General features: G+C 56.6%; 1 protein-coding gene across 2 annotated transcripts in view; it reads right to left on the reverse strand.

Moving 5' to 3' along the window:
• The window catches only part of PHACTR3 (phosphatase and actin regulator 3), a 185,321-nt gene that overhangs the window by 33,596 nt on the left and 135,379 nt on the right, over positions 1–16,346 (reverse strand). For both annotated transcript variants that reach the window (XM_081293307.1, XM_081293306.1), the window contains 2 exons: positions 13,189–13,363; positions 12,202–12,449 (listed from right to left, as the gene is read on the reverse strand). In XM_081293307.1, the coding sequence (XP_081149433.1) occupies positions 12,202–12,449; positions 13,189–13,363 (423 nt within the window). The remainder of the gene's footprint in view (positions 1–12,201; positions 12,450–13,188; positions 13,364–16,346) is intronic.

Consider the following 16,346-nt stretch of genomic DNA (forward strand, 5'->3'; position numbering starts at 1 on the left):
CTTGTGACATTGGCACAGTTGACTTGTCATGTTCTCCAAGTAATTCTTAAAGAGAAGATCACTATATCCCTTCCTCAGGGCCTTCTGGAGACCACACTGCGGGGACCCATGGGAGCTAACCCTGAGTGGCAGTTCAGGGCCCAGCGAGTCTCCCAGATGCCAGGTGGACTCCATTCTATGGGCAGGAGCAGGGCAAAGGGGCGGAGGCTTTCAGACAGGGAGGGTGCTGGCGAAACACTGAACTAACTTAGAAGATGGATCACAACGGTGGAAGGATATTCCTGTCTCTGAATCCAAATAGCGCAGACAACCCAGATGCAGGATGTCTCACTACCCACTGCCCCTTCCGTCTGGCCATCCCAGTTCACCAGAAGCAGGGGATGCAGAGGAGACAACGGAGACAAAGTAGCTTGTGGCTCTGACCTCGTGTATCACAGTAGCATAACACACTAGGACATGCTCACCTGAGGGACGCTTAGACCACTGTCCTCTGCATATGTGGTGTGGCTCATGCTCATGAGCATGGAGGAGGCACAGGTAAACACTTGTGAAAGACCCTAAGCTGGACAGGCTTGAGCTCACCGGGACCAGTACCAGCTCTGCCCCGTCCCTCTGTGTCCCTCCTCTCAGCCAGGGGCCCGGCACCTGCTCTCCCAGGCATTCATCCAGGGCCATCACCCACTCCCTGCGTCTCCCCACTCTGTCCATTCCTCTGCTCTGCCTCCGTCTCCCCCAGTAGGACTGAAGTGCCTTCCCCAAACAGCCTCCATGGAGTTTAGGGCTTCAACCTGAGAACTCTGCAGACCCGACAGAGCTGGCCTGAGGGTTATACACAACGTTCTTAGGACTGCTGAGCAGTTGACAGGTGCTCATGGAGGACTCTCTATGTGGCCAAGTTAGACACAGGACGAATGTACCATAATAAGAGCCCACCGCAAACACACTCAGAGGGGAAGGCCAAGAGCTTCCCTCTAGGATCAGGAAAAGGACAAGCAGCCCCCTCCCGCTGCTCCGTGAGAGCGCTGGATGTTCTGTCCAGGGCAACTAGAGAAGAAGCATATCCAGGCAGGGAAGGAAGGATGCCACCTGCTGATGATGTGACCTGGTACAGAGCCACCTGGAAGGTCTGCACCAGCCAACTAAGCACCCACGAGAAGATCCTGCAAAGTCTGAGGACACAAAGTCAGCAAGCAAGCATCAGGGCCTTTCTTTATGTTAGCAGTAAACCACCTGAAAGAGGAATTGAGAAACCAGTTCCACTCACAATGGCAAAAAGAACACTGAGGGTGAAATTGGACCATGAAATGAAAAATCTATGAAAACTACAAACCTGTCATGAAAGAAGTAGTTGATGATTCAATCAATGGAAAGGAATCTGGGTTCATGGGTTGGAAGAATCAATATCCCTTCAGAGTCCATGCACCCAAAATGTCCTCAGTGTCATCACTATCCAAATTTCAATATTGTTTTCACAGAAATAGAAAAAAACGATCCTAAAGGCAGCCACAAAAGACCCCAAGTACCAAACTTGGGGTCATCTGATAGTGGAATGCAGCAAGCTGGAGGCATCACAGTGCCGACTTCAAACCCTCGTGCAAAGCTGAGCGGTCAACAGAAGGGCGCTGCGTCAGACAGGTCAGCCAGGGAACCCGGACTGGCCAGAGTGAGCTCAAGCCGGCAAGGTCAGTTGACGGGAGAGCACAAAGGGGAGGGGACGGCCTCTTAGTCACCATCCAGGAAACCTGGATATGCACCTGCTGCAGGAGGAGGGGGGCTCATCCCACAGCACCCACAGAAGTCGATGGGAAAGGGACTGAAGGCCCCAGCACACGCCCCGGAACTGTGAAGCCACGAGAAGACAGGGGAAATGCCGCACAGTGTCTGGGAAACATTTTTATATGTGACCCCAAAAGTAAAGGCACAAAAACAAACAAATGAAATGGCACTGTCAAGAACCTGGACACAGCCAGGGGCCAGAGAGCCAAGACGCCACAGGTGGGGAACGGCATGAGCAGAGCCATCTGATAGAGGCCGGCCTCCAAAACACACCGAATCCAGACAATACCAAGAAATAAAGGCCCGATAGAAAAGGGGGATGGACAGACAGACACAAACCCCAACAAGATGCGCAAACCAGGGGAGTTGTAAGGTGACACCGGGAGACGCAGGAGAAGCCACAGGAAGTGTCCCCTCACACCTGTTGGGATGGCTGCTTCCCAAAAGATGAGCTCCGGGGTGTGGAGGGGGTCCTTGTGTGCCTCGGACGGGAGCGAGAGGCAGCAAACCCATCGTGGGAAACAGAGCGGGGTTCTCAGAAAACCAACAGGAGCACCATCCTGCGATCCAGCAATCCCGTCCCCAGGGAATGACCAAAGGAACAGAGACCCCTGTGCCTAAGCTACTGCTCTCCTGTGCCCCTCCCAGCGCCATCCTCAGCACTACCACGTCCATCATGGGTGGACGGAGAGGATGGTGTGGTGAACACACAATGGGATGCCACCCAGCCTTGAAAAGGAAGGAACTGTCATCTGTGACTGCAGGGGTGAGCCTGAGGACGTCTCGCCAAGTGAAATAAGCCAGGCACAGACAGACGAGCCTCGGGCTGTGTGGGATGTCTCTAGGTTCTAGAGAACCTGGAAAAGTTTAACTCCCTGGAAGAAGGGGGAAGAGAGGGAGGGGGAGGGAGGAGGGGGAGGGAGGAGGAGAGGTGGAGAGCGAAGAGAGCCACTGATGAGGTGTAGAGCTTTCATTTGGGAGGAACAGCCTCATGGTCTACTGCACACACAACAAACCACACTGTGCTGAGCATTTCAAATTTACTTAGATTCTGAATGTCTTCACCTCAAAAACGTATTTCTGGAGGTGACGGATTTGTTCATCAGAATTTGTCCATCCCACAACGAACACTTGTGAAGCTCCACACTGTAGCCCGAAAATATGGAATTTACATAATTATCATTTGTCAAAAAACAAATGAGTGAGACTTTGATTCTCGCCTGTGGCCATAGCTCAGGGTCACCTGCTGTTAGTCCATGCTCTGCAAAGCAGCAGAGCAGCAGGACTCGCACACCCCCAGGCTCACGCGCGCACTCCCCACAATGCGCATGTGGAAGACTCCACCCAGACAGTGGTGGGACCAGCAGCCCCACAGCTCTCCAGCTCAGCAGAGTCTGATGCTGCAGGCCTAAGGCAGAATTACTCCTCTGGGAATCCTCAGCTCTGTCCCCAAGACCTTCAGCTGATTGGAGGAGGCCCACCCACATTATCAAGCAGGTAAACTGATGGCTGATGGTACCCACACCTACAGAACACCCTTACAGCCTCTCCAAAGTAGCATCTGAAGAAAAGTTGGAAGGACCAAGCAGCCAACTGGACACTTGGCACTGACCTTCATGCCTGGGGAGGCTATAAAGCACTAGGCCAGGCCTTGAGCTATAGACGCAACCTCTCCAAGGTGGGACACACACAGGTGCTTTTCAAAGTGTGCGGCTGGCCTGAGAACTGTTGCTTTAAGGTGTAGAAACGGCAGGGTTCTTCTCTGTCTGCTGCTCAGCCCTCAATCCCGAGGTGTGGGCCACCTGCAGGCCATGTTCCCAGAGCCTAGCTCAGTACCTGGCATCGGTGATGCCCTTCCAGGGTGGGATGGAGGGAGGCCCCTGACTGGAAGCCGAGGCTCTGGAGTGAGAGGCAGATGCTGCCACTGCTCTGACCCTGTGCCAGTTCTGCTGCTTGGCGCTCAGCTGGGACACCCAGAGCCTGCAGGTCCCTGCCCCAAGCTGCCACAGGGAGTCCCCAAGTCCAGGTTCTCTGAGCATCCTGCAGCCCACTGAGCACGTCAGCACCTCTGGGGTCCACAGGGCATGGTCTGGTTTTGAATGGCTTCAAGCCAGAGCCCTACCTGCCTGGGATGGGCAGTGGCCTGGCCGCCTAGGGTCCTGTGAATTTACCGTGACGGTGACAGGTGGCTTTTCACCTTATAGAGGGAGTCACTGCAGGGGCTTTCCATGTGCCTCTCCACACCTAAAAAGGGACCTGAATGACACTTGACACCTTCCGCTCTCCACACGTCCACTGGGGAGGACCTGGAGCTGCAGAGGGGGCCGCCCTCCTTAAATTCAAGCACCACCAGGAACCACCCGAGCGCCACCTCCCCCCACGTGGCTCACGTGTTATCAAATGCCTGGGTCACCACATCTCTGGGGTCCCGTTTCTTAGGGTTTACCTTCAGACAGCCCCTGCCCCCTGACCTCCTGCTGAATGACGGCTTCTGAAGGTCGTCATCAACTCCTAAGGGTGAAGACTGAGTTTAGACTTTCCTTGGAACCTTTGAGGTCTGGAGCCGAGACATTCAGTACTTGTTGAATAAGCAGCAAAGTTTAAAAGCTTTAAGAAATTTTTAGAAAGCACGGAGACCCCTACATTGAGTCTTTCTACTCCTGCTCGTGTGTGCTGAAGCGCAGGCCACTGAGCCAAGGTCCAGGAGGTGGGGCCAGGCAGGAAGTACTGCCTCCGGGAGTGCTTCGGCCACCCTTTCCCCCTCTGTAGGGGCGCATCTGCCGAGTAGGCAGCCCCTTACCATCTGCCCTCCCACCTGCAGCTCAAAGCAAACCCTGTACAAATGCTGGGGCTTTTTTTCTTAACTATTGGGACACACAATCTAAAGCTCACGAGCCTCTCCTAAAGGGTGGTCTCTGAAGGGCATCTGGCTGCACACCTGGCCGAGAGCCTCAACAGAGCCCCAGCCTCTGGGCAGAGCCCGGCCCCTGAGTCTCACCAGCAGAAGGCACAGAGGGCTCCATCTAGGACCAGGAGGGCCTCTGGACTTGTGGGCCATGGTGGACAGCCCCAGGACATGCATGGACAGGGTGCTGGCGGGACTGCCCTCTCCTGGCAACACGGCACAGGTGGAAGCTTCTAGCAGGTGTGGCAGACGCACGGTGGGCACTCCTGCAGGGGCAGTTTCCTGGGCTCAGCTGGGGGGTCCCTTCAGGAAGCACCACACTCAGGATTCTGAGTGTTTATCACTTCCTGGTGTTTATCCCCAAATCAGACCCAGTTTGCTGAGGGGGACACTTCTTGCCATGACCCATGATGACCAGTGGGAGGACTTGCGTTCTTCACCTCTCAGGTAGCCCTGGAATCGGGGAGATGCTGGGGAATGCACTGCACCATGGGGGACCGTCAGCTGGGTCCCTCCTGCACCTGCCCGTGGGCCCGGGCTCCTGCTGCATCTCTGACTGCCGGCTCCTGACTGACGCGCTCGTTCACCTTTAACCCCCTCCGCCTCCCCGGCACTCACCCACCCTGCCCTCACAGAGGGGGAGAAGCACCAGTTAAATGGGATCCTTACACGTCACTGCGACTTTCTCAGGCTTGAGTGAGATGGGGTGGTCCACCGTGATCGGGGAGGAGGGGCACTCACGGCTTCCTAGTGTCTGTGTCCTCGCCCATCTTGCGGGATGAGGGCCAGACATCACAGAGACACATGGTGGGTGGTCACACCAGGCCTGTACTCGGCTCAGAAGACCTGGGATGAGGCTGGCCCGCGTCAAAAGAGGGGCCCACAGGCAGGTCCTTCAGGTAGTTCACCTTTGGCTTTTAAGCTTTAAGTTGAAACAAAATGATGGACCCTGTGCGTAGCCCTGGGATGCCTCAAGCCTCCAGCAGCCTTGATTTGATGAACCAAAGGACAATCGCTAGGCCCCGGTCGTGGCTGGTCTAAATGGCCCCCACTGACCACCGTGCAGAATGTTCCCGTTTCCCCTCACAAACCATAAGACCCTGAACACCTCCACGTGGCCGCTCCCCAGCAGAAGGCAGATGCCCCTCAGGGAACAGGGCAGCCCTATGACCAGTGACCGTCAGGTCCCCCTGTTCACCTCAGCCAGGTGTCACGGCCATTCCACAGGAGAGCCAGGACCCCGGACGTGTCCTGGGAGCTGCTGCTGCAGAGTTGCATGCTGTTACAGTGACAGCAGCTCAGGAGAGGGTGCCAGCCAGGTGCCACGGGGCTGGTATGTCCCAACCCTCCCAGCTGGCCTCATCTCCGGCCTGCGTGGGTGTGGCACCCAACACACCAGTGCCCCCTGAGTGCCCCGTGCGGACCTGGGCTCTGAGTGCTGGCTCCCCCAGGTCCTCCGGTCGACACTCCCCTCGCAGCACGTATCTGGGGCATCACACCTCAGAGGCCAGCTGAGGGGACTCGCCAGCACCAGGAACAGCACTGCACAGGACCAGGCCACGGTGACCCTGGGCTGCAGGTACCTCTACTCACCAGGCATCTGACTCACCTCTGCCCACCACGCAGGACCACGGACCAGGGAGAGACCCCCACCCTGGGGCTCGTAGACGGTGACACAGGCAGATCTGGGGGCAGCAGCGTCACCAGGTGGGGAAAGCTGGGCTTGTGGACATCTTAAGTGACAGTCCCTTGCAGTCCCACACTGCCTCTCCCTGGAGCTGGGTCCCCCACCCCACCGCCCGGTGTCCAGGACAGGGCCTGGGTTCTCAGCTGCATGTGGGGACACAGATGAAAGGGGCCCCGACACCTGCTGTTCCAAGGGTGCCTGGTGTGCAGGCTGTGGTGGCTCCGACGGGGACTCCTTGTTTTCCCGTGAGGCCACGGCAGATGACCCTGAGGACAAGTTACTATGAGCACCCTGTGCCTCACAAGTCAGGCCCTTGGCTAGTCTTGTGTCTCGGATCCCTGTGGCAACTGGATAAGGAGGACGCAGCTGTCACCTGCAAGGATGGACAGTCAGGACCTGGACTTGCCATGTGCTGCCCAGAGTGTTGGGTACAGGGCTGTGAGGCAGGAGCCTGAGAGTCACCCAACCTGGCCTGGGGCAGGCGGCTTGGGGCAGGTGCCACCTAGCGGCCTTCTCCTGCTTTTCTTCCCTGAACAACACGAGGACTTCACCAGCCTGTCCTGCCACGGGGGGCACCAAGGGTCAATCTCCTCGTCCCTGATCCTTGCTCACCAGGCACAACCATGCCAATCTCCAGTGTGTCGATTGCACGTGGTGGAGCACAGATGGGCCTGTCTGGCTGCAGGACATGGACGTTCTTATCAAGTTGACAAATTTGCTAAGAGAATGAGGCGTCGTCCACATCAGCTAGGGACATCCACAGAAGCAGCAGCCAGACGACACTCAGCAGATGGGGCTGAGGTAAGGTACAGGCTCCCTGTGCTCACGCTCCTAATGAGGTGACCAGGACAGTTGTCACCCTAGAAACAAGAGCTCACCCACAAGCACGGCAGGCAGGACCATGACCAGCTGGGTCACTGCCAACCCTCCTCCCACCTCTGCTTTCACCCCATTCCTACAACTGAGGCACAGAGAGGATGAGCAACTTGCCCAAGGTCACAGAGCTAGTAAGGGACATGTCAAGACAGGTGGCATCTAATCTTCCTCAGATTATTCTATGAAATAGAAAAGGAGGAAACCCTCCCAATATTACCCTGAAACCCAGACAAAGACACATCAAAGAAAGAAAACTTCAGACCAATATTACTGATAAACATAGAAGCAAAAATTCTTAATAAAATACTGGTAAATTATACACAAATACATATTAAAAAGATAGTGCCCCATGATCAGGTTTGGGTTCATTCCAGGGATGCAAGGTTGGTTCACCATACAGAATAATCAATGAATGTGATTTATCACATCAACAGACTTAAAAGACAAGAATCATATGATTATCTCAACAGATGCAGAAAAAGCATTTGACAAAATACAGCATCCATTCATGTTCAAAACACTAGAAAAATTAGGGATAGTAGGAACATACCTCAACATTGTAAAAGCTACATATGCTAAACCCAAGGCCAACATCATTCTGAACAGAGAAAAATTGACAGCATTCCCTCTAAAAACTGGAACAAACAAGGATACCCTCTTTCATCGCTTCTATTCAACACAGTCCCTGGAAACTCTAGCCAGAGCAATTAGTCAAAAAAAAAAAAAAGGAAATTAAAGGGATACAAACAGGTAAAGAAAAAGTCAAACTATCCCTATTTGCCAGTGACATGATTCTATATTTAGAAGACCCCAAAAAATTCCACCAGAAAACTTCTAAAACTCACAAATGAATTCAGCAAAGTAGCAGGATATAAAATTAAAGCCCATAAATCAATTGCATTCCTATACAGCAGAAATTCATATGTAGCAAAATGAAATTAAACCCCTATTTCTCACCCTGCACAAAATTCAACTCAGAGTGGATCAAGGATCTAGGATTAGACCAGAGGCCCTGCACCTACTTGAAGAAAGTGTCAACCCAACTCTCCATCATGTCTCTTAGGAGCCGACTTCCTCAACAAGACTCCTACAGCACAAGAAGTAAAATCAAGACTCAATAAATGGGATGGAATCAAACTTCAAAGCTTTTTCACAGCAAAGCAGGTAATCAGTAACATAAACCGAAAGCCTACAGAATGGGAGAAAATCTTGCCACCTGTACCTCAGAGCATTGATCTCCAGAATATATAAAGAACCCAAGTAATTAATGCAAAAAAAAAAAAAGACCTAATCAATAAGTGGTCAAAGGAACTGAACAGACACTTCACAGAAGAAATATGATCGTCAACAAATATATGAAAAAATGTTCAACATCTCTAGCAATTAGAGAAATACAAATTAAAAGTACACCGAGATTCTCTATCACCCTAGTCAGAATGGCAATTATCAAAAATACGAGTGATAAATGCAATTCCTGTTAAAATTCTAATGACATGTGGGCGAGGATGTGGGGAAAAGGTGCACTTGTGCACTGCTGGTGGGACTGCAAATTGGTGTAGCCATATGGAAATCAGTATGGAGATTCCTCAAAAAACTCGGAATGGAACCTCCATTTGACCCTGCTATCCTACCCCTCAGTTTACAGCCAAAGGACTTAAAATCAGCGTCACAACCCCATCAATGCTTATAACAGCTCAATGTATAGTAGCTGAGCTATAAAACCAGCCTAGGTGCCCTTCAGCAGGTGAGTGGATGAAGAAAATGTAACACGTGTGTGTGTTTACATGTTCTCTATATACACACACGTGTGTACGTGTGGACCTTGGATTCCAGCCTCCAGGGCCATGAGAAGCACTTTCTGTCATCCCCAAGGCACCCTGTCTGTGGTACTATGTTAGAGCAGCCCAAGCTGAGTCAGCAACACGCACGAAGTGGGAAGGCCTGCTCCATCTCACAGGAGCAGGCTCAGGCACACGCCTGTCCTGGCCCCGGGGGGCGTCCTGTCGTGAACGGGTCGGCTGAGGCAGGCTGGGAGCTGAGAAAGCCGGGGCTGAAGCCCTCCCCTGCGGCCCTACCTCCTGCAGAAGACCCTCTGCCCTGGCCCCCTCCCCCACGTGTGCTTCCCCTGGGCCAGACGCAGGGACCGCTCTGCAAACAAGACTGGTGTGGTCCCTGTTCCTGGCCTTAGCACAGGAGAAAATGCAAAAGCGTGTTTTCTTAAGGGTTGTTAAAACTTGAACCCTGGGGTAGCAATGACACAGAAATGGTTCCTTGTGAAATTCGCCTTCAGTGGCCTGATGCTCCCAAGGTTCTGCTGTCCCCAGGGCTGACCACACACACAGTGTGACAGTGCCTGTGTGTGTGGATGTGCTCGAGTGTGCAAGCATGTGCTGGTGAGCGCGCGCAGTGTGGCCTGCCTCCAGCATGACGTGTGAGGCCAGTCTGTGAAGCCCTCCTGTGCGGACGAGACCCACGGACACCCAGCGTGGAAGCGATCGTCAGACCTGCACTAAAGCAGACACCACCCGGTGACCCCGGGCAGCAGACCTGTCCTCTCCCAGCCTTTCTCAAGGCCAGCCTGCCTCCCACTGGGCCTCGGCATCTCCAAAAGTTAAAGTCTAAAGCAGATGCCCAGCCATGCCCACTGACAGAGCAGCCAGGGTCACGAAAGGTCTAGAACCTAAGTTCCCTCAGGATGCTCACAGGGGACAAGATGATGCCCCGGCTCCATCACGTGTGCAGACATGCGGCCAGCGGATGGGCAGGCAGCAGACACACTGCGGTTGTCCTGAGAACCGATTGGTCTACGGCCAGCACTTTCTGCTTCCTCACCACATGTGGGCTGAGGCAGGGCCAGTGGGGTTGGGACTCGAGATGCTGCAGAGACACCAAAGCTGATCCTGGTCCTCAGGGGCACAGCAGGGCCCCACACGGGCTTCCCCTCGGTGGGGAAATTCCCCCAAACAACAGTGTACCTTTCTTGTTAACCAGTGCTGAAACTTCCTCCCGCACAGGTCGGGTCAGTGGGGAGCCAGGGACACTCCTGGGAATGGGACAGACTGCCTGCACCTGCTTCCAGGGGCTCAGGAACTGCAGATTACACAGGCGTTGGGAACTCGCTTCTCACCCTGTTTCAACCTCACTGTCCCTAGGGCAGCGCTGAGATTCCTGTCAATGAGAGGCTCGGGTGCCTGACCTTTGATCACAGGACACCTGTTGGCCAGGAGTCCGGACCTCACGTCCAGCAGCCTAGCAATGCCCCATGACAGGAAGCCCGGGAGCCCTTTCCTGGAGGGGGTCTCCTCCCACCCTGGCCTGGGCGAGCGAGGACAGTGCTTGCGGCTGGACGCCTTTCTCTGTGCCAGCCCAACGGTGATGGGCTGACCCACCAAGCCTCAGAGAAAGCCTGGCAGGGAGGTGAACTAGCCTAGTCACATGGCCTCTCTGCGCCTCAGTTTCCCCATCTGAAAAGTGCCACCTACCTTGTGGGGTTGCTGTGAGGACACAGTGTTTCCTATAACAACCCGACTATGCCTAAAACGTGAGACACACCCAATAAGACAGGGTGGCCATCGTCATTGACAGTGTCCAAGAACCAGAGTGCGTGAGAGACTCACACAGGTCACACACCAAGTGCAGGGCCCAGTCTAGGCTGGTGGTCCCCAGCCCCTCAGGGTCACTTCTGATGGGTAGAGGCCAGGGAGGCTGCTAAACATCCTGATGCCCAGTACAGCCTCCACAGTGGAGCTTCCCCCCCCAAATGCCACTAGTGCCAAGGTTGAGGCCCCTGTTGTAGCCCATGACGCCTGGTTGACCTGCTGGTCTCAGGTGTGACCCAGGAGGGTCCTGTGTCCTGCAGGAGGCCGATGGGCATTTAAGGGAAAGGCTCCAGGGTCAGACATTTCTGGAGGTACCACCTCTAGAGAGCTGTCCACTGCCCTTTGGCCATGGGCTGGCTGAGTTTCTGCCACAAAGACACCAATTCAACTCTCTGAGTGGCCCCCCATGGGACCCCAGTGCCCCCTTGGTATCCTGCGCCCCACCTCAGCATTGCTTAGACCAGGTGGAGAGGCTGGGAGGGAGGCAAGGTGACAGGAGGGACAGTCATTGAGATGATGATGGTTATGTTAAGCTGTGTATTCAATTGTATATTAGACCCCTGCTGTCCGCCTGGGGGGGCACTACTTTGGAGTTCTCTCGGGGATTCCTGGAGAGTTCCAGTTGGTTGGGGAAGTGCCAGGAGGGATTTTCCATTGGTGGTATTCCTGGAAGGGCCTCGTGGGTGGCATTTGGGGGAGCTCAGATAATAAAGGAGTTCCTGTTTTGAACCTACAAGTGCCTTGTGGCAGCTTGGTTATTTTGTGCCCAGCCAGACTGCGGCACCGGACTCCTAAGTCCACCTGGCCATGGCACTTGCCACCCACGTCCCTTCAGCTCCAGCCAGGGCCAGCATTACCCTCAGCCACCACACATTCCCACTGAACACCTGAGGAAGAGGGCCTGGCCTCCTCTCATGGACAGGGAGGACCCTCCTTCTATCCACCCATGTCCCCTCTGGGACAGAGCAGTTCAAGCACGGTCCCTCCCTCCACGTCTCACTCTGCTTTGGCCCTTCTCTAATTAGAGCTTCTGCTGCCAGGTCTAAACCTTGGGCATGCCTTGGCAGGGTGGCATCCTCAAAGCCACCTGCCGCTCACTTTAATGCACTTTCATACACCAAAGAACACGTACCTGAGAACAACACTCAACCCTCCACCAGGTGTCCCCAGGTCCTCCGAGCCTGTCTGCAGGCCTCAAGACACGTCCCAGGAGAGGCGCCCCCAGGAGCCTGCCCTCCGTCTCTGCACACTCAGGCCTGCACCAGGCCCCTCAGCACACTAGGGGAGAGTGCCAGCGCCGTGTGCCTCAGCCCTGGTGGCTGGCTGCCTGGGCCCACGCTTCCCATTGCCCTCCTCACCAGAGATGACGGAGTCGTTCAGCACCTCTTCATCCTGGTACAAAAGCAAGTCGTCCTGGAGCTCAGAGTTCAGCAGCAGGTTCTCCTTGTTCTCCTCCGACTCCTTGGCTGCAGTCCGCTTGTTCTCCAAGACCCCGTCAGCGCTCCAAGCCTCCTCCCGCTCCTTGCCCCGCTCCATGCTGGACGTTCTCGACAGACGGACATCCACCCGCTTCTTCGGAGACCCTTTGCCTTCCCGTCCTTGAAAACTAGATCAGAAAGTCCCATGAGTTACGGGCCAGCCCTCACCTGGAAACCCGGCAAAATCGACTTGGGGTGATTATCACTAGGGTGGCCCCGAGAACGTGCAGCTTCTGTCCCAGGCACCTGGGCAGGGAGTGACGGAAGGACCGTTGCCCTGGGCAGGAGGCTGTCCTGGAGAGCACAGAGCAGGCGGGGACAAGGCCTGCCAACGCAGGGTGCAGCAGGCAGGGCTGCGATCAGGGTCCTCACAGGGGCCCAGAAGGGCATCTGCTCCTCTGATGCTCCACCAAAGCACATGTCCTGTGGCCCACCCGCCTCCAGCAACCCCTTCTCCTTCCACCCACAGGCCACATGGATGGAGAGTAAGAGGTGGCCGTGGGCACAGGGCTTCCGACCTCCCGATAGGATGCTCCAGGCCTCAAGTTCTCCACAAAGAGCAACCTGCTGTCAGCTGCTCCTCCCATGACCCGCTACATCCGGAGGGCTCACGGAGGAGCCTCACAGCCAGGTCCCCTCACGCACAGCCCCAGCCCCCACAGCCTCCCCTGGGAACCAGGCCAACTCTGTGGTCTGCAGAGTCCAGGGCCTGACTCTTGTTCAGAGATGGTCCAGGATGCCAAGATGGCCACAGAAGTGAATGAAACTCAGCCCTGGGCCCTGGTGACCCCTGGGCAGCAGGTCCACAAGGCCAGCCTGGTGGGAGTTCTGGTACCACGGGCGGCCTGGGCAGACTCCAGGCCTCACCTGTCCTGGCGGTGCTTCGTGGCCAGCGCCCTGTGCAGCTCTTCCATGACGCGGCTGGGGGGCAGCGGCCGGTGGACCGTGGTGAGATGAGGGGACCCCGTGGGCGTGGAAAGCTGTCCTCGGAGGGGCGGGTCTGCACTCTTCATACCGGGGCCTTGAAAGAGCACAGCTTGGCCTGGACGTGGAGGAACCAACCGCATCATCACACCCCATGCTGGCACCAGGGGCAGAGGACCCACGCCTCCCCCAGCCCAGCCAGACCCAGGCACATCCCTGTCGGTTGTTTCCCTCCATCCACGGGGCCCGCCCTGCTGGGGCCGAGCTGTGCGGTGTGGGGTGCTGGAGTCGAGCTGTGGGCGGGTGCTGGGGCCGAGCTGGGGGTGGGGGGTGCTGGGGCCGACCTCCTTCCTGCCTGGTCTCCGCTCAGACGAGCCTCTTCCCTTCCCTGCCAGGACCCAGCATCCTGCAGCCACTCTCGCTTCATGTGGACCCGGAAGCCCTCCCCAGCTCTGCAGCCATCCTCCAGCCCGGTGCCACCAGAGCCACCCTCTGCCTCACCCTCCCCTGCCTCAGCTGAGGGACTCTGTGGAAGGTGACTCCATGTACCCCTGCCATCTCCCTCAGGATGCGATGCGCGCTCACGCCCAGGTCCAAGGCCCCTTGCGCTGCCTGCTGAGCCCCCTGGCTTCACTTCTTCCCTGTCCCCGCCCCACCCATCACCGCAGCCCCTCTCCAGGCTGCTCCCTCTGCCCGGGATGCGTCCCCTTCCTCTGCTCCTGTGCCCCCTTCTCAGTGAGGCCCTGTGTGACTCTCATCGTCTGGAGCCCTGACATCCACCCTCAGGACCGGAGGCTGCCCCAACCCCCTCCTCCCACTCAGGGAGGGTGACCCTGTGGGATCCCTGGGGCCGGCTGTGTCCACCTCCTTCACTTCATGTCTCCAGGCCTAGCTCATAGAATCTGTGCAAAAACCAGTTATTTACATGCAGTGAGTTTGAAGCTCCTCAGTAGGCGAACTGGTCACATCTAACGAAGCTCGGCCTCCCTTCGGCACACACTGCCCACTGTGAGGCCAGCCCCGAGGGAGGTGCCGGAGCTGCAAAGCCCTGGGTTTCTTCCTAGGAGTCGGCCTGTGGTCTTTTCACTCACCAATGTGTGAGAATGGGGTGGGAGCAGCCGCGGCTCAGCCTGCCTGTCTGTATCGTGGGCCACCAGCTCCTTAGCACAGACGACACCAGCAGGCCTGTCTCTGCTCCCCCTCGGGGCTCTACACCCTGGGATCTCCAATATCCCAGCAGCAGGTGCATCAGCCAACTCTTTTTAACCCCAACAGGAAGAAACAGGGACATAAGTCACGCCCATTCCCGAACACACAGCAACTAGCGGCCCTGGGCACCCCTGGAACATGAACAGCGTGGCCAGAGCACATCCAAAGGCAGACGGTGCTCTGAAGTGTCTTGGAGGATCTCGGCTCTTTCACTTTCTTGGTGAGGCAGAGCCAGGCTCCAGCACCACTGCCCAGAGAGGTGGCCAGCAGAAAGAGTCCAGGGAAAGAAGGAGCCACGTGGCAGAGGAACGGGGAGGTGACAGCCACGCAGGATATGACCACACTGGACAGGGCCTCCAGCGGCCGTTCCCTATGCACCTCAGCACTCCTGCAGACCACCCCTGCCCATCACAGTGGCCCCACCCTGAGCACCTGCAGGCGGTCCCCAGTGCCACCCGGGCCCTGTCTAGCCAGCCTTGCCTCTGGCCTCACCCAGTCCTATGAGAAGAGTTTTATTAGACATGTTGTACAGACAGGGAAACAGGCAGCGCGGCCTAGCTGAGCCTGACCAGGGTCTCTGGACCACAGTGGGCCACAAATGTGACAGGCCAGCTCTCCCCCCACTGCTCCGTAGGTCACTCGCCCACCCTGGAGGCATGGTGCCCAGTGGGCCTCTCTGGCTTCCATTTCTCAGAGGAGAAAACTGAGGTTCAGAGCAGCTCAGGGGCATGCCGCCTGGAGACACACAGCTCCAGTAACAACCGTCAGAGGTGGAGGGACCTTGCCATGGAGGGAACTGTCACCCTGAGGGCTGAGCAGGGAGAGCTCCTGGTGAGGAGGGGACTCACCTGTCCAGGACCCCCACAGGTGAGACACAGGAGGCAGGGCCCTGTGGACACGGGCAAAAGGGAGAGGCAGGAGGGCAGCAAGCAGAGGCGCACCTGCCCACGTCTATAGGGCCCGCGAGTCACGGGGCCCAAGACTTTCCAGAAAAGACCGAGATCTGGCCCACAAACCAGAAAACAGGACCCCGGCAGACACCAGATCCACTGTTGTGCCTTGCTCTTGGACTTCCAACTGTAACCGCCTAGTTACTCTGTCAGCAGCTGGAGTGGACGAGGACACCTGCAGCCCTGTCCCAGGCGAGAGTGTGCGGCAGGTGCCAGGGAGCTGCGTGTGTCGGGGGCCTCTGCCCTTGGAGGCCAAGCAGCCTTCACACACTGAGGCAAGGATTCCTGAAGGAAAGGAGAGCACCCAAGATTGAGGCGAAGCCACCAGGGCATGGGCTCTGCCCAAAGGAATCTAGGCAGATGTCCAGAGCTCCTAACCACGCTCCCAGTTCAGTCCCCCGGGAACTGGGGACAACCAGAATACGTCCTCCTGATGCCCTCGAGTTCCTCTACCTGGGGGGAGGTGGAAGTCAGAGGTGCAGGCAGGCAGACAGGAGATGGGCCCCAGGGACCTGGAAGTGAGCGCTGGTGTCTCCTGAGGTCCAAGCTCCCAAGCGCGACAGAGCAGACAACCCCCGGCTGCCGTATCTGAGGGTCCAGAACAGCCGAGCCCTCGCAGGAACAACCCAAGGCCAGCACGCTCTAAGCCATCCCAACCTGCACCAGTCTCCCGCGGTGGGAAGGGGCTCCACCAACGTGGCAGCAGAGCGCCCTACCCTAATTCAGTGTCCATGTCACCCAGAGTCCCGAGTTCCCGACCTTTCCAGAGATGCACACAGCAGCTCACTCGCCCTACACCTGCCCATTCCACCAGTCACCTGCACTCGCTGGGCGCCTGCTGTATGCCAGCACAGTGGCTGCATTCAGCTCTGACAGTGAACACAGGGCCGGGGTGCTGGAGCTGAGGAGGCAGCTGGGCCTGCAGAGAGGCTTTCTTGGGTC

Source organism: Spermophilus citellus (genome assembly GCF_964194105.1).
Source record: "Spermophilus citellus genome assembly, chromosome: 4".
NCBI classification, from domain to species: Eukaryota; Metazoa; Chordata; class Mammalia; order Rodentia; family Sciuridae; genus Spermophilus; species Spermophilus citellus.